The sequence below is a fragment of the Pristiophorus japonicus genome, unplaced genomic scaffold, assembly GCF_044704955.1.
Source record: "Pristiophorus japonicus isolate sPriJap1 unplaced genomic scaffold, sPriJap1.hap1 HAP1_SCAFFOLD_193, whole genome shotgun sequence".
Classification (NCBI taxonomy): Eukaryota; Metazoa; Chordata; class Chondrichthyes; family Pristiophoridae; genus Pristiophorus; species Pristiophorus japonicus.
In genome coordinates this window covers 729,848-752,616 of record NW_027251621.1, presented here as the reverse complement: position 1 = coordinate 752,616, position 22,769 = coordinate 729,848, and the positions used below count along the sequence as shown (strand labels likewise).

The 22,769-nt window shown below is 46.6% G+C and overlaps 2 protein-coding genes and 1 non-coding gene across 6 annotated transcripts in view; 1 reads left to right on the top strand and 2 right to left on the bottom strand.

Moving 5' to 3' along the window:
• erg28 (ergosterol biosynthesis 28 homolog) overlaps positions 1-22,769 on the bottom strand; it is an 88,541-nt gene that overhangs the window by 16,128 nt on the left and 49,644 nt on the right. The window contains exon 6 of one of the 2 annotated variants that reach the window (XR_011589799.1): positions 3,446-3,501. The exons of the other annotated variant lie outside the window; for it this stretch is intronic. The gene's annotated coding sequence lies outside the window, so the exon portion shown is untranslated. Of the gene's footprint in view, positions 1-3,445; positions 3,502-22,769 lie in introns of those variants that run through there. 2 annotated transcript variants of the gene reach the window in all.
• The window catches only part of flvcr2a (FLVCR choline and putative heme transporter 2a), a 275,876-nt gene that overhangs the window by 220,068 nt on the left and 33,039 nt on the right, over positions 1-22,769 (top strand). For all 3 annotated transcript variants that reach the window (XM_070870918.1, XM_070870919.1, XM_070870917.1), the window contains one exon: positions 11,081-11,186. In XM_070870918.1, the coding sequence (XP_070727019.1) occupies positions 11,081-11,186 (106 nt within the window). The remainder of the gene's footprint in view (positions 1-11,080; positions 11,187-22,769) is intronic.
• Positions 9,425-9,592, bottom strand: LOC139243958 (U1 spliceosomal RNA). The gene has a single exon (XR_011589800.1). It is a non-coding gene; the product is annotated as a U1 spliceosomal RNA (small nuclear RNA).

The window sequence follows — 22,769 nt, the reverse complement described above, 5'->3', positions numbered from 1 at the left end:
CAAACTTGGAGATATTACACTCAATTCCTTCATCTAAATCATTAATATATATAGTAAAGAGCTGGGGTCCCAGCACTGAGCCCTGTGGTACCCCACTAGTCACTGCCTGCCATTCTGAAAAGGACCCGTTTATCCCGACTCTCTGCTTCCTGTCTGCCAACCAGTTCTCTATCCACATCAGTACATTACCCCCAATACCATGTGCTTTGATTTCGCACACCAATCTCTTGTGTTGGACCTTGTCAAAAACCTTTTGAAAGTCTAAATACACCACATCCACTGGTTCTCCCTTGTCCACTCTACTAGTTACATCCTCAAAAAATTCCTGAAGATTTATCAAGCATGATTTCCCTTTCATAAATCCATGCTGACTTGGACCGATCCTGTCACTGCTTTCCAAATATGCTGCTATTTCATCCTTAATAATTGATTCCAACATTTTCCCCACTACTGATGTCAGGCTAACCAGTCTATAATTACCCGTTTTCTCTCTGCCTCCTTTTTTAAATAGTGGTGTTACATTAGCTACCCTCCAGTCCATAGGAACTGATCCAGAGTCGATAGACTATTGCAAAATGATCACCAATGCAGCCACTATTTCTAGGGCCACTTAAGTACTCTGGGATGCAGACTATCAGGCCCTGGGGATTTATCGGCCTTCAATCCCATCAATTTCCCTAACACTATTTCCTACCTAATAAGGATATCCTTCAGTTCCTCCTTCTCACTAGACCCTCGGTACCCTAGTACATCCGGAAGGTTATTTGTGTCTTCCTTCGTGAAGACAGAAACAAAGTATTTGTTCAACTGGTCTGCCATTTCTTTGTTCCCCATTATAAATTCACCTGAATCCGACTGCAAGGGACCTACATTTGTCTTCACTAATATTTTTCTCTTCACATATCTATAGAAGCTTTTGCAGTCAGTTTTTATGTTCCCGGCAAGCTTCCTCTCGTACTCTATTTTCCCCCTCTTAATTAAACCCTTTGTCCTCCTCTGCTGAATTTAAAATTTCTCCCAGTCCTCAGATTTGCTGCTTTTTCTGGCCAATTTATATGCCTCTTCCTTGGATTTAACACTATCCTTAATTTCCCTTGTTATCCACAGTTGAGCCACCTTCCCCATTTTATTTTTACTCCAGACAGGGATGTACAATTGCTCAAGTTCATCCATGTGATCTTTAAATATTTGCCATTGCCTATCCACCATCAACCCTTTTAAGTATCATGCGCCAGTCTATTCTAGCCAATTCACGTCTCATACCATCGAAGTTACCTTTCCTTAAGTTCAGGACCCTCGTCTCTGAATTAACTGTGTCACTCTCAATCTTAATAAAGAATTCTACCATATTATGGTCACTCTTCCCCAAGGAGCCTCGCACAACAAGATTGCTAATTAGTCCTTTCTCATTACACATCACCCAGTCTAGCATGGCCAGCTCTCTAGTTGGTTCCTCGACATATTGGTCCAGAAAACATCCCTAATACACTTCAGGAAATCCTCCTCCACCGCATTGCTACCAGTTTGGTTAGCCCAATCAATATGTAGATTAAAGTCACCCATGATAACTGCTGTACCTTTATTGCACGCATCCCTTATTTCTTGTTTGATGCTGTCCCCAACCTCACTACTACTGTTTGGTGGTCTGTACACAACTCCCACTAGCGTTTTCTGCCCTTTGGAATTCCGTAGCTCCACCCATACCGATTCCATATCATCCAAGCTAATGTCCTTCCTTACTATTGCATTCATTTCCTCTTTAACCAGCAACGCCACCCCGCCTCCTTTTCCTTTCTGTCTATCCTTCCTAAATGTTGAATACCCCTGGATATTGAGTTCCCAGCCTTGGTCACCCTGGAGCCATGTCTCCGTGATACCAATTATATCATAACCGTTAATTGCTATCGCAGTTAATTCGTCCACCTTATTCCGAATACTCCTCGCATTGAGGCACAGAGCCTTCAGGCTTGCCTTTCTAACACACTTTGCCCCTTTAGAATTTTGCTGTAATGTGGCCCTTTTTGCTTTTTGCCTTGGGTTTCTCTGCCCTCCACTTTTCCTTTTCTTCTTTCTATCTTTTGCTTCTGCCCCCATTCTACTTCCCTCTGTCTTCCTGCATAGGTTCCCATCCCCCTGCCATATTAGCTTAACTCCTCCCCAACAGCACGAGCAAACACTCCCCCTAGGACATTGGTTCCGGTCCTGCCCAGGTGCAGACCGTCTGGTTTGTACTGGTCCCACCTCCCCCAGAACCGGTTCCAATGTCCCAAGAATTTGAATCACTCCCTTCTGCACCACTCCTCAAGCCACGTATTCATCTGAGCTATCCTGCGATTCCTACTCTGACTAGCACATGGCACTGGTAGCAATCCTGAGATTACTACTTTTGAGATCCTACTTTTTAATTTAGCTCCTAGCTCCCTAAAGTGTCCCCCAACTCCACCCCCATTCACAAGCAGCGCCGAGCAAACCGTTTAGAAATCTTTACTGCGTTCAGTTTATCATTGGGATCGCTAATACAGTTTCATGTAGGTTATGTTTCTTGTGAAATTGCGCATTTCACGGTGATACATTTTAGCGCTGGATCATTTCTAGTTTCATGCACCACTCCCTCCCAGGGCAGGTATAGCACGGGGTTAGATACAGAGTAAAGCTCCCTCTACACTGTCCCATCAAACTCTCCCAGGGCAGGTACAGCACGGGGTTAGATACACAGTAAAGCTCTCTCTACACTGTCCCATCAAACAGTCCCAGGGCAGGTACAGGGGGTTAGATACAGAGTAAAACTCCCTCTACACTGTCCCATCAAACTCTCCCAGGGCAGGTACAGCACGGGGTTAGATACAGAGTAAAGCTCCCTCTACACTGTCTCATCAAACACTCCCAGGGCAGGTACAGGGGGTTAGATACAGAGTAATGCTCCCTCTACACTGTCCCATCAAACACTCTCAGGGCAGGTACGCCATGGGTTAGATGTATTTGAAAGTGGAAAATTTGCAGGGCGATGGGGAGAGAGGAAGGGAGCGGGACTAATTGGATCACTCTTTCAAAGAGCGGGCACAGGCACGATTGGCTGAATGGCCTCCTGTGATGTATCATTCTATGATTGGAATCTGCTTGGTGAAAGGGGTGGGTGGTAATGAGAGGTGGGGTGCTTTGTGTGTGGGAGAGAATTATTTTAAGTTGAGAAAGAGCAGATCATGCAGAACGACATCAAGGTTAAAGACAATAGGAGAGAACATAAGAAAACGAGGCAGGAGAGAAGGCCAGTGGACCCTTATACACGGGCCTCTCTGGTATTGTAACGTCCCGTCATTGTATGTAACTGTACTTTCAGAAACAGTGTGTCTGTATTACTCTGCCCGTGGTCATTTCAAACATGCATTGCACTGAGTGAAGAGGTGGTTCCTAATGACAGCTAATATTACATTTACCTTTCACTGGTTTCCACATGTGTTCAATGATCCTGTTTCCCGGGCTCACTTTGTAATCTGGGTTAACCTAATGAGAAGATCAGGTAAAATCAGTAATAACATTATTCTTACAACAACTGCGGAGGAGACAGGAAGGGAAAACGGTATTTGGCCAGTAACCTATTGAACCGAATAACTAGGGCTGCAGAGAGAGCAAGTGATCAGGAAGGCCAATGGAATCTTGGCCTTTATTGCAAAGGGGATGGAGTATAAAAGCAGGGAAGTCTTGCTACAGCTATACAGGGTATTGGTGAGGCCACACCTGGAATACTGCGTGCAGTTTTGGTTTCCATATTTACGAAAGGATATTCTTGCTTTGGAGGCAGTTTCAAGAAGGTTCACTCGGTTGATTCGGGGGATGAGGGGGTTGACTTATGAGGAAAGGTTGAGGAGGTTGGACCTCTACTCATTGGAATTCAGAAGAATGAGAGATGATTTTATCGAAAGGTATAAGATTATGAGGGGGCTTGACAGGATGGATGCAGAGAGGATGTTTCGACTGATGGGGGAGACTAGAACTAGGGGGCATGGTCTTAGAATAAGGGGCCGCCCATTTAAAACTGAGATGAGGGGGAATTTCTTCTCTCAGAGGGTTGTAAATCTGTGGAATTCGCTGCCTCAGAGAGCTGTGGAGGCTGGGACATTGAATAAATTTAAGAAAGAAAAAGACAGTTTCTTAAACGATACGGGATTAAGGGGTTATGGGGAACGGGCGGGGAAGTGGAGCTGAGTCCAAGATCGGATCAGCCATGATCGTATTAAATGGCGGAGCAGGCTCGAGGGGCCTTATGGCCTACTCCTGCTCCTATTTCTTATGTTCTTATTAATTGATTCTGTCCTGGACTCCACTTCATCCAGTTCATCTCTTCAGCAGAAGTCCTGGCAAATTTCTTCCTTCAACCCTTCCGATATTAAGTCAAGTATAATTCTGGCAAACTTGCCAAACCTTATTTGCTGCATTTGGAGCAGTTGTTTGCCTTTTGGAACCACGTGGTTGCATCATGTCCCACAGAGCAATCAATCATCTCGCTTTCAACTTGTCCTTCTAAATCCGTAATCCTGCTCCAATCGGATGTTTTCTTAGTCTTAATCAAGCAGCTGGCAGACTGGTAGAGGAAATGTTAATGCCTATTGATAAAGGAGTTCAGCAGGAGTTCCCGTTCTCTGCCACTGGAAGCCCCTGGATTAACTGTGTAACTGTATAACTTCCAACAAAGAAAAACCTCAAGCGCTTCACAGCTAATAAAGTACTTTTGAGGTGTAGTCACTGTTGTAATGTTGGAAATGCAGTAGCACAATTTGTGCACAGCAAGCTCCCACAAGCAGCAATGACATAACTGTCTAGATCGGCTGTTTTAAGTGTTGGTTGAGGGATAAACTTTGGCCAGGACACCAGGAGAATAGTGCCGTGGGATCTTTTACGTCCACCTTAGAGGACAGACGGCGCCTAGGTTTACCATCTCATCCGAAAGCCAGCATCTCCAACAGTGAATATAAGAACATAAGAAATAGGAGTAGGAGTAGGCTACATGGCCCCTCGAGCCTGCTCCACCATTCAATAAGATACATCAACTGCACTATCCCGCCCGATCCCCATATCCCTTGATTTCTTTAGTGACCAAAAATCTAGCGACCTCTGTCTTGAATATACTCAAAGACTGAGCCTCCACAGCCCTCTGGGGCAGAGAATTCCAAAGATTCACCACCCTCTGAGTGAAGAAATTCCTCCTCACCTCAGTCCTAAATGGCCGAGCCCTTATCCTGAGACTGTGACCCCTGGTTCTAGACTGTCTGGACAGAGGAAACATCCTCCCTGCATCTACCCTGTCAAGCTCCTTAAGAATTTTATATGTTTCAATGAGATCACCTCTCATTCTTCTAAACTCCAAAGAATACAGGCCCATTCTACACAATCTCTCCTCATAGGACAATCCCCCCATCCCAGGAATCAGTCTGGTGAACCTTCGTGGCACTCCCTCTCTGGCAAGTATATCCTTCCTTAGGCAAGGAGACCAAAACTGTGCACAATACTCCAGCTGTGGTCTCACCAGGGCCCTATATAATTTCAGCAAGACTTCCATACTCCAAGCCCCTTCCAATAAAGGCTAACATACAATTTGCCTTCCTAATTGCTTGCTGTACCTGCAAGTTAACTTTCTGTGATTGGTGTGCATTGACCTCAAATCCCTCTGTATACCAACATTTCCCAGTCGCTCACATTTTAAAAAATATTCTGCTTTCCCATTTTTCCTACCAAAGTGGATAATTTCACATTACACTCCATCTGCCAGCTTATTGACCACTCACTTAACCAGTCTATATTAACTTTGCAGTCTCTTTGCATCCTCCTCACAGTTAACTTTCCCACCTAGCTTTGTATTGTTAGCATACTTGGCTATCTTACACTCGGTCCCCTCATCTAAGTCATTGATATCAACTGTAAATAGCTGAGGCCCCAGCACTGATCCTTGCGGCACCCGACTAGTTACACCCTGCAATTCTGAAAATGACCCGTTTATTATTACTCTCTGTTTCCTGTCTATTAACCAATCCATGTTAATTTATTCTCCCCTCGTCCTTCAGTACTCCACTGAAGTGTCACAAGTTTGGAAACCGCAGTCTGCTGACTCAGAGGCGAGAGTGTTACCCCCTCAGACACTGCTCAACGCCTGGGTCTAGTGGCAGAAATTGGTACTGCTGCAATCCAGTTCATGCAATTGCACAAATTCCACGATACTCTGATTTTGCGGTCAGTGGCAAACGAACGGTGCTTGCTGTTCATTGCAGACTTTCGATGGGCTTTTACACTGCAATTTGTGGTTATTAGAGCGCCATAACTTTTTTCTGCTGTGTTTAGTGGGTATCTAGTGGGTAAATACCCCAAATTCACTCCCTTCATATGTTTAAATGCCGAATGTTTCAGGAGGTGGTCACCTCGCAGCTTAAAAGCATGCAGGCAGAGGGCAAGTGGGTGAACACCAGACGGAGGAAGAAAGCCAGGCAGGTAATGCAGGAGACCCCCCGTGAGTCCATCTCGCTTTCAAACCGATATTTTCTTCTGAACACCAGTGAGGGCGATGGTGCCTCTGGGGAGTGCAGCCAGAGCTAAGTCCAAGGCACCAAGGGTGGCTCAGCTGCACAGGGAGGAGGGACAAAGAATAAAACAGCTATAGTGGTAGGGGATTAAATAGTTTGGGGAATAGTGAGGCGTTTCTGCAGCCGCAGACGTGACTCCAGGATGGTATGGTGCCTTCCTGGTGCCAGGGTCAAGGATGGCACAGAGCGGACGCAGGTAATTCTGGGGGGGAGGATGAACAGCTGACGGTCGTGGTCCATATCGGGACCAATGACATAGGTAGAAAGAGGGATGAGGTCCTGCAGGCAGAATTGAGGGAGCTAGGAGAAAAATTAAAGGGTAGGACCTCAAAGGCAGTAATCTCCGGGTTACTAACGGTGCCACGTGGTAATGAGTACAAGAATAGAAGGATAGAGAGGATGAATGCGTGGCTGGAGAGTTGGTGTAGGAGGGAGGGCTTTAAATTCCTGAGGCATTGGGACTGCTTCTGGGGGAGATGGGACCTGTACAAACCGGATGGGTTGCACCTCAACAGAGCCGGGACCAATATCCTCGCGGGGAGTTTTGCTAGTGCTGTTGCGGAGAGTTTAAACTAGCTTGGCAGGGGGATGGGAACCTGAGAATAGATTCAACAGGGAAGGAAGTAAAGCTGAAATTGGAAAGCAAGAATGTAGAAAGTGAATCTGTAAGACAGAGGAAACAAGGGTTAGTAAGTAGTAATTAAGGAGGTCTTCCTGTGCTGAATGGTATATACTTTAATACAAGGAGTATAGTGAATAAGGCGGATGAGCTGAGAGCACAGGTAGACACTTGGGAGTATGACATTATAGCTTTACAGAGACATGGCTGCAAGAGGGGCAGGTTTGGCAGCTCAATATTCCTGGTTACAGGATTTTTAGACAGGACAGAGAGGGGGGTAAAAAGTGGGGGTGGGTCGGGGTTTGATTAAAGAAACTATTACAGCTGTGAGGAGGGATGATATGTTAGAGGATCATCAAATGGGGCCATATGGGTCGGACTGAAAAATAAAAAAGGGGTGATCACACTGCTGGGTGTGTATTATAGACCCCCAAACAGTGGGAGGGAGATAGAAGAGCAAATATGTAGGCACATTCTGTGAGGTCCAAAACCCATAGGGCAGTAATAGTAGGGGATTTTAACTATCCTAATATTAATTGGGACAAATATAGTGTGACGGGTATAGAGAGTGTGGAATTCTTGAAATGCATTGAAGAGAACTTTTTTAGTCAGTATGTAGCAAGCCCAACACGGGAGGGGGCGGTTCTGGATTTAGTTTTGGGGAATGAAGCTGGGCAGGTGGAAGGGGTATCAGTGGGAGAGCACTTGGGTGCTAGTGATCATAATTCAGTCAGGTTCAAGGTAGTTATGGATAAGGACAAGAATAGGCCTGGAATAAAAGTCCCAAATTGGGGAAAAGCTAACTTTGCTAAGTTGAGAAGTGATTTGGCCACAGTGGACTGGAAACAGCTACTTGTGGGTAAATCAGTGTCGGAACAGTGGGAGGCATTCAAGGAGGAGATCCAGAGGGCTCAGGCCAAACATGTGCCCTTAAAGAAAAAGGGTGGGAATAACAAATCTAGAGCCCCCTGAATGTCTAGGGACTTACAGGGGAGGATAAAGAAAACAAGAAAAGCGTATGCCATATACTGATGGCTAAATACTGTAGAATCTCTGGAGGAATATAGAAAATTCAGAGGTAAAATTAAAAAGGATATTAGGAATGCTAAGAGAGAGCATGAAAAATTCTTGGCAAGTAAAATCAAAGAAAACCCAAAGATGTTTTATAAATATATTAAGAGCAAGAGGATAACTAAAGAAAGGGGAGGGCCGATTAGAGACCATGAGGGTAATCTGTGTGTGGAGACGGAAGATGTTGGTTGGGTTCTTAATGAATACTTTGCGTCTGTTTTCACAAAGGAAAGGGGCAATGCAGATACTGCTCTCGAGGAGGAATGTGATATTCTGGATGAAATAAACATAGGGAGAGAGGAGGTATTGAAGGGTTTAGCAGCTTTGAAAGTGGATAAGTCCCCAGGCCCGGATGAAATGGATCCCAGGCTGTTGAGCGAAGCAAGAAAGGAAATAGCAGAGGCCTTGACCATCATTTTCCAATCCTCTTCAGATTCAGGCATGGGGCCGGAGGACTGGAGGACTGCTAATGTGATACCATTGTTTAAGAAGGGATAGGCCGAGTAATTACAGGCCTCTCAGCCTAACCTCAGTGGTGGGAAAATTATTGGAAAAATCCTGAAGGACAGGATAAATCTAAATTTAGAAAAGCAAGGATTAATCAGGGACAGTCAGCACAAATTTGTTAATTGAAGATCATGTTTGATTAACCTGATTGAATTTTTTGAGGAGGTAACCAGGAGGGTATGATGTAGTGTATATGGACTTTAGCAAAGCTTTTGATAAGGTCCCACATGACAGACTGGTCACGAAAGTAAAAGCCCCTGGGATCCAGGGCAAAGTGGCAAGTTGGATCCAAAATTGGCTCAGAGGCAGGAAGCAAAGGGTAATGGTTGATGGGTGTTTTTGTGACTGGAAGGATGTTTCCAGTGGGGTTCCGCAGGGCTCAGTACTGGGTCCCTTACCTTTTGTGGTATATATTAATGATCTAGATTTGAATATATGGGGTATGATTAAGAAGTTTGCAGATAGGTTAATACTGAGGAGGAAAGTCATGGACTGCAGGAGGATATCAGTCTACTGTCAGGTAGGCAGAACAGTGGCAAATGAAATTTAATGTGTGAGGTGATGCACTTGGGGAGGGCTAATAAGGAAAGGGTATACACATTAAGCGGTAGGCCACTTAGAAGTGCAGATGAACAAAGGGACCTTGGAGTGCTTGTCCACAGAACTCTTTTTGCGCGAACGCAGTCCCCCACTACCACAAATTTTGCAGTCGAGTATCCCACATTTGGGGACATCACAGGGTCAGCACACCCGAAGTGCAATGGGCTAGCCTCGTCCTGGGAGAACCACCTTCTTGATCATGGTTACTCCCCTGCCAGGTCAGCAGGCCAGGTGGATATGGTGGTTAAGAAGGCATACGGAATGCTTGCCTTTATTGGCTGAAGCATAGAATATAAGAGCAGGGAGGTAATGCTTAAATTGTATAATACTCTGGTTAGGCCACAGCTGGAATACTGCATGCAGTTCTGGTCGCCGTATTATAGGAAGATTGCACGAGAGAGGGTGCAGAGGAGATTTACTAGGATGCTGCCTGGAATGGAGAATCTTAGTTATGAGGACAGATTGGCTAGGCTGGTTTTGTTCTCATTGGAACAGAGGAGGCTGAGAGGAGATCTCATTGAGGTGTATAAAATTTTGAGGGGCCTGGATATAGTGGATAGTAAGGGCCTATTTCCCTTGGTGGAGGGGTCAATTACGAGGGAGGTAGTTGGTGAAAGGTTTTGAGGGGAAGCTTCTTCACACAGAGGGTGGTGGGGGTCTGGAACTCGCTGCCTGGAAGGGTGGTAGAGGCAGAAACCCTCATCACATTTAAAAGGTGCTTGGATGGGCACTTGAAGTGCCGTAACCTGCAGGGTTACGGACCTAGAGCTAGATTAGACTGGATAACCTTTTGTTGGCTGGCGCAGATACGATGGTAAGTACTTCAGGGAATCGAATACGGCCAGGGTGATCTCCTGGACCAGTTTTGATCGCCTGGATGGGTCGGAGAGGAATTTTCCCAGATTTTTTCCCCTATTGGCCTGGGTTTTGATCTGTTTGTTTCCTCTCCCAGGAGATCACATGGCTCCGGTTGGTGTGGAGTGTCGAATGTTTCAGTATAAGGGGTGTCGCAGTTGTGTGAGGCAGACTGGTTGGGCTGGGTGCTCTTTACCTTTCCACCATTGTTCATAGGTTTATATGTAACCTTCAGGGCTGCTGACTGAGGGCCGTACGGCTCTTTGTCGGTTGGCGTGGACACGATGGGCCGGAATGGCCTCCTTCTGCGCTGTAAATTTCTATGTTTCTAAGTGCTGTAATTTGCAAGACCAAGAGCTGGAAAGCGGAATTAGGCTGGATAGCTCTTTTTCGGCCAGCACACACACGATGGCCTTCTGTGCCGTAAATTTCTATGATTGTCAGTGATTCATAGCCCATTTTTCATAGTCTGGAACAGACAAGTTCTTGTTGCTGTACAGTTGGAGCCTTTGAGTAGAGTACTGCATGTATGTGAATCATGATACCCAGGTGTTGGGCAGTTTCCAACCCAAAGCTGACTTTTGCTCCTTTTAGTTCTATTGAAGATGCATTCAGTACATTAGTGTAGTGGTGATACTGGACTACTAATCCAGAGGCCTGCACTAATCATCACGAGAATGAGTTCAGTTCCCGCCATGGCAGTTTGAGAATTTGAATTTAGTTTAAAAAATCAGGAAATAAAAAGCTAATATTACTAAAAGTGAGTCTGAAGGTGTAGGATTGTTCTTCGTATGGTGTGATACTTGTTTGTTAACTATTGTTGTCATGTTGTCACTCCCTCTTCCTATTTAATTTTCAGGTTCTTCATGACTGGTTACTTGCCTCTTGGCTTTGAGTTTGGTGCAGAACTTACCTACCCTGAGTCTGAGGGAACATCTTCGGGCCTGCTTAATGAATCTGCACAGGTAAAGCAGACTTTCACTGATCCTCTGTTGGTGATCTTCATGACCTGTAGGAGTGGTGCATCGACCAGCTTGGGGAAATAACTGGGACAGTGTTTATATTTGAAGATATCCTGAACATTGTATGACTGTTCCTCCCTGCTCCTCCCAATATCATTTAAGCTCTGTCCGCAGGCCAGTCCTTTATTCTTTTATTGTTTCCTGTTGTTGCAACAGAGTCATTGTTGTCTTCTCAGACGCTGAAATTCCTGTGGAATTGGCTAATTTCGACTGGTGAAGTTTGATTGTTGTCCTCGCCCTGAACTTTAGCATTGACATGTCACCTTCCTATGCTGCAGTACGTGCCCACACCAAGCGGCAGGTTTGGCAGAATCTTTGCTGAGACAATTTCCTCAAAACAGGACAGCTTCACGTCCCTCATGTTCATTTATTCGGAGCTGGTCTGAAGTATAAAGAGGCAGTGCAACTCAGCAAGGGAAAGCAGTCTTTCTCCAGCGTGTGTTCACTTTTGGTGACAAACCAATTACAGAGTATCCTAACATCTTCAGCTGAACGGCTGCAGGTGTTATCTTGGACTCCTTCCAGCAATCTAAACCAGCACCTTGGCCAAGGAAGTGTTTCCCAGTATTTGGACCTCAGTGATTCCAAGTAGGTAGTTGAACTGACACTTAGTTCCTAGAATCATAGAAGTTCGCAGCACAGAAGGAGTCCATTTATTTTGCAAGGAACGGTTAAAGGAATAGTGCTTGTTGGAAATAAGAGGTGACTTATGAGGTGGGTGTAGGCAGGGAGTTCCAGAGCTTGGGGCCCAGGCAACCGAAGGCACGGCCACCAATGGTGAAGCGATTATAATCAGGGATGCTCAAGAGAGCAGAATTAGAGGAGTGCAGACATCTCGGGGGGTTGTGGGGCTGGAGGAGATTACAGAGATAGGGAGGGGCGAGGCCATGGAGGGATCTGAAAACAAGGATGAAAATTTTGAAATCGAGGCGATGCTTAACCGGGAGCTAATGTAGGTCAGCGAGCACAGTGGTGATAGGTGAGCGGGACTTGGTGCGAGTTAGGACACGGGCTGCTGAGTTTTGGATGAGCTCAAGTTTACGTAGGGTAGAATGTGGGAGGCCAGTCAGGTGTGGTGTGCATTGGAATAGTCAAGTCTAGAGGTAACAAAGACACGGATGAGGATTTCGGCAGCAGATGAGCTGAGGCAGGGGCAGAGACAGGCGATGTTACGGAGGTGGAAATATGCTGCTTTAGTTATGCCGCGGATATGTGTCCGGAAGCTCATTTACAGGGTCAAACAGCGAACAGTCTGGTTCAGCCTCAGACAGATGTTAGGGAAAGGGATGGAGTCAGTGGCTAGGGAACGCAGTTTGTGGCGGGCACCGAAAACAATGGCTTCGGTCTTCCCAATATTTAATTGGAGAACATTTCTGGTCAGATAAGCAGTCTGACAATTTAGAGACCGCGGAGGGGTCGGGAGAAGTGGTGGTGAGGTAGAGCTGGGTGTGATCAGCGTACATGTGGAAACTGATTCTGTGTTTCCGGATGATGTCGACAAGGGGCAACATGTAGATGAGAAATAGGAGGGGCCAAGGATAGATCCTTGGGGGACACCAGAGGTAACGATGTGGGGGTGGGAAGAGAAGCCATTGCAGGTGATTCTCTGACTACGATGAGATGGATAAGAATGGAACCAGGCGAGTGCAGTCCCACCCAGCTGGACCATGGGGGAGAGGTGTTGGAGGAGGATGGAGTGGTCACTGTGTCAAAGGCTGCAGACAGGTCGAGAAGGTCGAGGAGGGATAGTTTACCTTTGTGACTTTGATGAGAGCGGTTTGGGTCCTGTGGCGGGGCAGTAACCGGATTGGAGGGGTTCAAACACGGAGTTGGGGAAAGGTGGACACGGACTTGGGAGGCGACAACACGTTCAGGGACTTTGGAGAGGAAAGGGAGGTTGGAGATGGGGCGGTAGTTTGCGAGGACGGAGGGATCGAGGGTTGTTTGTTTGAGGAGAGGGGTGGCGGTGGTATATTTGAGGGAGAGGGGGACAGTAGCTGAGGAGAGAGAACCGTTAACAATGTCACTAACATGGGAGCCAGAAAAGGAAGTTGAGTGGTCAGCAGTCTGGGGGGAATAGGGTCGAGGGAGCAGGAAGTGGACAGGATGAGCTCGGAGAGGTCCAGTGGGGAGATGGGAGAGAAGCTGGAGAGAGATTGAGGTCAGGGCTGGGGCAGGGGGGAACCTCAGGAAGTTTGGCCGGTGGGCTGGGGGAAGGAAGGGAAGAGGCAGCTGATCGGATGGTCTCAATCTCAGAGCTCCTCACACATTGTCGGAAGTGAGGGTGGAGGATGGGGAGAGGGGTTTAAGGATACGGTTAGCAGTAGAGAATAGTAGCCGGGGTTTATCTTTGCATTCCAGAATGATCCTGGAATATTGAGCAATTGTTGCAGACGAGGGCAGCACCCGATAATTCTTTATGTGGTCCAGCCTGGCCTGGCCGTGAACGGCTAAACCAGTGTCCGCCATATCCGTTCAAGTCTGTGCCCCTTGGCCTTGAGGGAGTGAAGATGAGAGCTGTACCAGGGGAACGGCCAGGGTGAGAGAGAGTGGTGGTTTTAACAGGGACTAGGGCATCAAAGATGATGATGAAGGTGTGATTGAGCAGATTGGTGGCTGCAGAAATATCAGGGTGAATGGAGGGCCAAAACCTGGACAGGTAGGTGTTCATAAGTGCAGTTGTAAGAGTTTTTCCAGGGCAGATGCAGAAGGAAATAGTGTTGGGTTGGGTGGGGGGGGGAGAGGGATGTGAGTGGTCAGAGATAGCCTTATCTACAATTGGCATGGTAGGAAGTGAGGCCACGAGAGATGGCACGGGCAAGGGTGGTTGTGAATATGGGTTGAGGAATTCACATGGAGGCAGAGATTAAGGGAAGACAGGAGGGTAGTGAACTCAGAGGAGAGAGAGAGAGCATGAGGAATTTAGCTGGAGGTTGAAATCACCGAGGATGAGAAGTCGCTCGGTGCAGAGGCTGAGGGAGGAAAGCAGTGAGGATATCTCGGTGATAACAGTTTGATCATATCTGGGTGGGCGGTAGAGAATGAGAACTTTAAATGAGAGGTGAGAGGGGTGGAATAAGGTGAGATGCTGAAAGGGGGAGAAAGTGCTGGAGGGGCAGGGGGACAGACCAAGGTGTGATTTGGTGATGAGAGCCACACCGTCACCATGGCAGTCTGGGCGGGGCAAGTGGTGGAAGGTATTGCCGGGCGGGGAGGCTTCGTTTAAAGGTAAGGTGTCATCGCCCCTCAGCCACATTTCCATCAGGGCCATGTTGGCGATGCGATCATCCACGATAAGCTCATGGATGGCAAGGGTCTTGTTTGTAAACGGACGGAGATTCTGCAAGGAGATCAGGAGAGGATCGGTGATGGCTGATCCACTGCCAGCATCCACAGGTTCAGTGCTTGGAGGGATGAGTTGTACGGGGAGGAGATTGGCAAGGTTAGCCCCCCCCACTCCCCCAGGCAAGCTGGGCGGGAAGGTCGGTGAGAGAGTAAGATGGGGGAGTTGGAGTTGCTGCTCATGAGGAGGCAGCGACGAGTACCTCGGTGGGCCCTTCGGAGAATGCAGGGAGGCACAGAGGGAAGCTGCAGTCTTGTCTAAAAGCAGGAGAATAGGAAGGTCACTGAGTAATGAAGGGCTTTGGGAGGGCAGAGTATTCGAGAGAGGAGGCATGATGACAGGAGAAAACGGTCAGGGAGCGATAGAGAGAAAAGCAAAAGGGGGAGAAAGAAGTGGAACTAGGAGTGAATGGCTCGGGTCCGAGTTTAACAAGACGGTTGGCAGCCAGGGTTTATCTTTACATTCCAGAATGATTCTAGAATAGTGAGAGATTTTGGCAGACAAGAGCAGGACCCGATAATGCGAAAAGTGGTCCAGCCAGATCTGGTGGTGAACGGCTAAACCAGTTGTCCGCCATATCCGTTCAAGTCTGTGCTCCTTGGACTTAAGAGAGCGAAGTTGAGGGCTGTACCAGGGGAACGGCCAGGGTGAGAGAGAGAGAGTGGTGGTTTTAACAGGGACTAGGGCATCACAGGTGGTGGTGAGGGTGTGATTGAGATCGGTGGCTGCAGAAATGCCCTGGTGAATGGAGGGCCAGAGGCTGGACACTTGGGAGTTGGTAAGTGCAGTTGTGAGAGAGCCGGGGGAGAGTTCCAAGGCGGACGCAGAAGAAGTAGGGAAGGGGGATGTGGGTGGAGAGCGATACGAGGGAAGTGGTCAGAGATGGCCTTATCTGTAATTGACACAACGGGAGTAGCGAGGCCACAAGAGATAGCATGGTTGAGGTGGTGGCTGTGAATATGGGTTGGGGAGTTGACATGGAGGGAGAGATTAAGGGAGGATAGGAGGCTAGTGAACTCAGAGGAGAGAGAGAGCTGGATGAATGGATAGGTGCTTATTAGACACTGTGTAGTTGGGGATAAAACTGGTTTGTGTCTGAAAGGTATATAAAGAGAGTTGTTGTGGGAGCACATCACGGAATGAGAAGGAAACGGAGTAAGGACTTCCAAATGGGAAGAGCGGGGTGGAGTTACTGATGTTGTGCACAATATGATTAGATTAATAATACATTAGATGCAAAGAGGATGTGTCCCCTCATGGGGGAATCATATCAATCACTGAGTTTAAATTTTCAATTGACAACAGCTTTTTAGGGGAGAGAGTAGCAGATTTACACAACCATTCATGTGAAGAAGTGCTTCCTGACATCACCCCTGAATGTTTAGGGTCCCCTCACATCCAGCCAGCAGCACTATTGCTATCTGCCACAATGTTGACTTCATTTGCCTTGCAGATACCCACATAGTGATCAATGAAGTTGATTTGATCGATTCGCCTTGGTATGTAATGCACTTCATGCAAACATAGCCGAGCTACCTAATATCGTAAGAATACCTTGGATACAATTCGCATGTTATCCACGAATCACTGTCGCGTCACGGTGCTTTCAAAATGATGAACGTTAATTAGCCACCAAGTGAAGCCTTTAAAAACACAACCTACTCCCATCTGTTGCTCACCCAACGACACTGGTGACTTTAATCGTCACCATACAGACTGGGGTTACTCACAGTCCAACAATAATCGCTTACAAGGTTGAGCACGTGGTAATGACCCTGAACCACAACACTGAACAGCATGGCACCTTCCACGCAGCAAGATGGGCTCAAGACTATCCCCCTGGTGTGCTGGGTCACACCAACCAACAGTTATCGACACCAGCACCGTGCACTGTTCTCACTGACTTGCCATACAGGCAACACTGACCACACAGGTCTGCCCGTGACCAGTGCAACTTCACCAAAGCTAACTGGACTTTGTTTAGAAACTGTTGAATGAATCGTTGATACTGGCCTAATCAAGGAAGCTTTCGTGGCACCCTCTCCACAGCTGCAAGAGGAAGCAGTGGCAACATGTGTAGATGGTACCAAAATAGGAAGTATCGTTAATTCTGTAAATGAAACTGCAATGGCATGTTGATGAGCTAGGTGAATGGGCTAGAAAGTGGCAGTTGGAATACAGTATCTGTATGGGGGAGATGCATTTTGGTAAAAAGAAATAGCAGCAGTAACTAACTGAATGGAAGTAAGCTCAGGGCTGGGGAAGGGAAGAGCAGAGGGATATTGGGCAACAGCTTCACAGGACATTAAAGGCAGCACCTTAGGTAATATTGCTGTAGAAAAACCGCATAGAATTCTAGGTTTAATGACGAGGTGGGGAATATAAACGTGTAGATGTGATGGTGAATCTACATGAAATGTTAGTGAGATCACAGTTGGAGGACTGTACTATTGGGCTCTGCACTATAGGAAGGGTATTGAGGTTTTAGAGAGGGTACAGCACAGATTCACTCAGATGCTGCCTGATATGAGGAAACACAAAGTAAGATTTGAAAAATTGAGGCACTATTCATTAGAACAACATTGATTACAGGGCGATATGACGGAAGTGTTTAAAACGATGAAAGGATGTGACGGGGTGGACAGAAACTGACGGTTTCCAGTAGTTGAGGCTCCAGAACGAGGGACCAGAGAGACAAGATTAAATGTCGCAGATTTAGAGGCTGTGGGATTCACTTAAAGGGTTAATGGTTGAGGCAGGAACTATGGCAACGTGTAGATTAAATTGCATATGTGGATAGAGGAATGTGGAGCAGGTGGGTAAATGTGATTCGGACTATCTGTTCGCAGGGACATGGACTGTTTGGGCTGATGCCCTGTTTCCGTGTTGTAACTTCTATGAATAACAGGTATTGAGATCTATCACAAAGGGATGAACTCATTGAGCCTAATGGCTCTCTGACTCTTCTTTCTCAGTTGTCTGCTGCCTTTGACATTGTTGGCTATTCCTGTCGTCTCTGTCATATGCAGTTCCACCTCTGGCATTCCTGTGTATACTTCCGGTCTCATCTTGATCGACTCAAGCTGGTGCAATGCAGGCATCGCATTGTTTCCCGTGGCTTCTTAGTTACACACAGTGTGCCAGGACTACATCCTTGGTGGTCTCCTCTTCGCCCTTTACATATTAGGCCTCAGTGATTATCATCTCAAAGCCTGGGATCAACTTCCACGTGTGTGCCAGTTGACCAGCAGGGACACCCAGCTTTAGGACTCTACCCCTTCCATTGATCTCTAGGAAGTTGCTAAATACAAGACTGCCTTCCCACCATCAAAACTCCCTCTAGCTTAATGTTGGAAAAATGCTGCCAGTCCTTAATGTACCTCCTACCCCAGCATTGCAAACTCTGTCTGGATCAGGAAGTGCAGAACCTTTGCTGGACTGCTCAATCATGCGCCAAGCTTCCTCTCCCACACTCATTCTGGTTCTAAGATGGTTTTCTTCCAGCTCTAACATTGCCTGTCTCCGCCCTTCCCATGACCACCAAATCCCTATTCCATGTCGTCTTCACTGTCCAGCCCCATTTCTCTACCTCTCTACTTGGGCTTCCTGCCTCAATCCTCCATATGCTGCAACCCATTCAAAATGCTGCTGTCTTCATCCTTACCTACATGAATTATCTCACTTCTATCACTCCTGTCCTCGACAAACTTCACTGGCTCGCTTACTTTCAAAACCCTTTATAGCCTCGCCCCGCCTTGCTTCAGTTATCCGCTCTTGCCTTACATTCTCACATTCACCTTTTGCTCCGAGTCTCGCACTCCACCCTTGATGATCACTCATTCAGCCACTGTTCCTGTCCCCTTGAATTCCTTGCTTAGTTTGCCCCATCTTGCTGACTCCTTGGGCCCAAGTTTCCACATGATAAAAAATGGGCGCCTCTCCGAGCTGGGCGCCCGTTTTTCGCGCCTAAAACGGCGCCTAAAAAAAACCTCGTTATTCTGGAGCGCCCTGCAGCTCCTTGTCTGCCTGGCACGGCCCCCAGGGGGGCGGGGCCTACACTCGCGCCGATTTTGTACGTGGGAGGGGGCGGGTACTATTTAAATTAGTTTTTTTCCTGCCGGCCACGCTCTGCGTGTGCGTTGGAGCGTTCGCACATGCTCAGTGTGAAAAAAACATTGGCACTCGGCCATTTTTGTAGTTCTTTGTAGCTGTTTAATTTTTGAACATTTTTTTAATAAAAGCACATTGCCATCAGCACTTGCAGCCTTCTCACTGTCACCTCCCCCCCCCCCCCCCCCCCCCAAGGCGGGAAGAACGGGTGCCCCCTCTCTCTCTTCCTCCCCCCCCCCCCCCCCCCGGCGGGAAGAACGGGCGCCTCCTCTCCCCTCCCCCCGGCGGGAAAGAACGGGCGCCTCCTCTCCCCTCCCCCCGCGGGAAGAACGGGCGCCTCCTCTCCCCTCCCCCCGCGGGAAGAACGGGCGCCTCCTCTCCCCTCCCCCCGCGGGAAGAACGGGCGCCTCAGGCTGACTGCAGCATTCTCCGGGCCTGAAGCACTTTCACACAGGTAGGAAGATGGTTTATTTAATCTTTTCTTTGCTTATAAATTTTTATTCAGGTTGGATTTATTTGTATAATATTTGTAGAAGTATAAATAAGGATTGATTGTAGAATTTAATGAGTTCCCTCCCCCCCCATCTCGTTCTGGACGCCTAATTTGTAACCTGCGCCTGATTTTTTAATGTGTAGAACAGGTTTTTTCAGTTCTACAAAAATCTTCACTGGCTCCATTCTAAGTTAGTTTGGAGTACGTTTTCACTGTGGAAACTTTGAAATCAGGCGTCAGTGGCCGGACACGCCCCCTTTTGAAGAAAAAATTTTGTTCCAAAGTAGAACTGTTCTACCTGACTAGAACTGCAGAAAAAAAAATGTGGAGAATTGCGATTTCTAAGATAGTCCGTTCTCCACCAGTTGCTCCTAAAAATCAGGCGCAAATCGTGTGGAAACTTGGGCCCCTTATTTCCAAACACCTTTTCAAACACGCTGACTATGCCTCCCATTGCCCACACTATGATCTTAGTCTTGCCTTTTCCTTCTTCCTCAACATGCACAGTTCCTTGCGTCGGACATTACGTCTCGGAGCTGCTCCCCTGCCGGTGGAGCACTATACCTGCTGCGGCTTTACTCTTTCCAACAAATCTCCGGTTCCCCTCCTCGGTTTTGAAAATAGATTTACTTCATCTTTCCTCCACTTCAAAGCTCAGAGATGTAAAACTGACATTACCTTTGTTACCCTTGCCTGAATCCTTTCTGGTGCCCCTGTGCCAGCTTCTCCCACACTCAGCATTCCATGTGGAGTATTGGTTCTACTTCCTTGGAACGCATCTTCGACTCTTCACTGTGTTTAGCATTTTACAGCTGATGTGTATTGCTTTCTAACTCTCTGTATTAAATGCCATTCTTCTTCATTCCAGCATCTTCATCCCACTTATAGCAAGAGTCAACCCAGCTTGTTGATCGGAAAATCCCGAGGGATGATGTTTCTTTAAGACAGTTTGACAATAGGATGGTGCCCGTGTCACTTTTCCTTCTCACGCTATTTTGGAAGATGACAACCAATGCATCCACTATCTCTATAGCCACCTCTTTCAAAACCCGAGGGTGTAGGCCATCAGGTCCACGGGATTTATCGGCTTTCAGTCCCATTCATTTCTCCAGTATTTTTTACTAACACTAATATATTTCGGTTCCTCATTTTCGCTAGACTCCTGATACCCCACTATTTCTGGGAGATTTTTTTGTGTCTTCTGTGAAGACAGACAAAATATTTGTTTAATTTCTCTCCCATTTCCTTATTCCCCATTATAATTTCTCCTGTCTCAGCCTGTAAGGGACCCACATTTATTGTCGCTAATCTTTTCCTTTTTACATACCTATAGAAGCTTTTACAATCTGTTTTTATGTCTCTCGCTAGTTTACTCTCATTCTAGTTTCCCTTTCTTTATCAATTTCTTGGTCCTCTGTTGCTGAATTCTAAAATCCTCCCAATCCTCAGGCTTACTGCTCTTTTTGGCAACAATATTAGCCTCTTCCTTTGATCTCATTCTATCTTTGACCTCTCGTTAGCCACGGTTGGACCACTTTTCCTGTGGGGTTTTTGTGCCTTAAAGGAATGTGTGTTTGTTGTAAATTATGTATTAATTCTTTAAATGCGAGCCATATCTCATCTACCATCATACCGTTTAATGTAGTTTCCCAATCTACCTCAGCCAACTCACCCCGCATACCTTCGTAGTTTCCTTTGTTTAGATTTAAGACCTAGTTTCGGATTTAACTAAATAAATCACTTTCAAACTTAATATAACATTCTATCATATTATGGTCACTCTTCCCTAAAGGTCCCTTTACTACAAGGTTATTAATTAACCCTTTCTCATTATCTAGCACAATACTAGATCTAAAATAGTCTGCTCCCTAGTTGGCTCCTCAACATACTGATCTAGAAAACTATCATATATACATTCCATGAATTTATCCTCCACACTATTACTGCAAGTTTGGTTTGCGCAGTCTATATGTAGATTAAAGTTCCCTATGATTACTGTATTACCCTCGTTACATGCGCCTCTAATTTACACTCTGCCCTACATTACCACGACAGTTTGGGGACCTAGAAACAACTCCCACCAATGTTTGCTGCCCCTTGCTGTTTCTTAGCTCCACCCAAACGGATTCTACTTCTTGATTTTCCGAGCTAAGATCCTTTCTCTCTCTGTCTTTATCCCATCCTTTATCAGGGCACCCCTTCCTCCTTTTCCATTTTGCCTATCGCTTCTAAAAGTTAAGTATACTGGAATATTTAGTTCCCAACTTTGGTCACTTTGTAACCACGTCTCCGTAATGGCTATTAGATCAAACTCATTAATTTATATTATAAAAAGAATATAGAGGCACTGGAGAGGGTGCAGAGAAGGTTTACAAGGATGATACCAGAAATGCGAGGGTATACATATCAGGAAAGGATGAACAGGCTGGGTCTCTTTTCTCTTGAAAAAAGAAGGCTATGGGGTGACCTAATAGAGGTCTTTAAAGTTATGAAATGTTTTGATAGAGTGGATACAGAGCGAATGTTTCCAATTGTGGGGAAGAGCATAACTAGAGGCCATCAATATAAGATCCAATGGGGAATTCAGAAGAAACTTCTTTACCCAGAGAGCGGTGAGAATGTGGAACTCGCTGCCACAGGGAGTGGTTGAAGCGAATAGAATCGATGCATTTAAGGGGAGGCTGGATAAATATATGGGGGAGAAGGGAATAGAGGGTTATGGTGATAGAGTTAGATGGGGAAAGACGGGAGGTGGCTCGAGTGGAGCATAAACGCCGGCATGGCCTGGTTGGGCCGAATGGCCTGTTTCTGTGTCGTATATCCTGTGTAATCCTATTTGCTAACTTGCACATTGTATGGTGAAAAAGGTGGGTTTTCAGCACTATAGCCTTAACCGTTACTAAGGGGAGTAACTGTGATTTACACGGCCTCCAGGACCTTTTATGCAAAATGAGGTAGAGTGCGGCGTGTCTGAAAATTCACGGGACTTGCCACAGGATGTTGTGCTGCTGCACAGCGCTGCTCTAACCATTGCTGTTGGCCACAGTCTAAGCTTCACAGCCCCTTGAGCATCCCTTACATCCAGTGCTGGGCTGGTGCTGGCTGGCCCCGAACACTACGCCCTTGTGAAGCCCCTGCAGCCTGCACAGGAACTTGCTGCCGTTCCCCTTCACCAGTAGCAGATTGTTGGATGACTGAAGTCACATTTGTGTTGAAAATGGCACTGCCGGCTATTGCCACGGAAATACAACTGTAACCAATACTGATATGGGAGAGCAAGCACTGGCAGCAGGCAGGATCACCAATCATGTTGAACGTTCATTAACGTAAATGCACACTGACTTCGGGAGATGAGTGTGGAGCTTGTAGGACATGTTTAATCTTCACATCTTCTCTTGAGACCGTGAGCACCTATGTTACAAACTCAGACATTCTTTGTCATTTTTAGAGTTTGACCATTTCACGATTAACTCATTGTTGTGGTCTTTATAGTTTTAAGTCAATTAGTTGCTTTGAAAATCGGCTCAAAAAGTTGTAAGTCTGCTGGCAGATATATAGTTAGTTAGTGTGTGTTTATCAG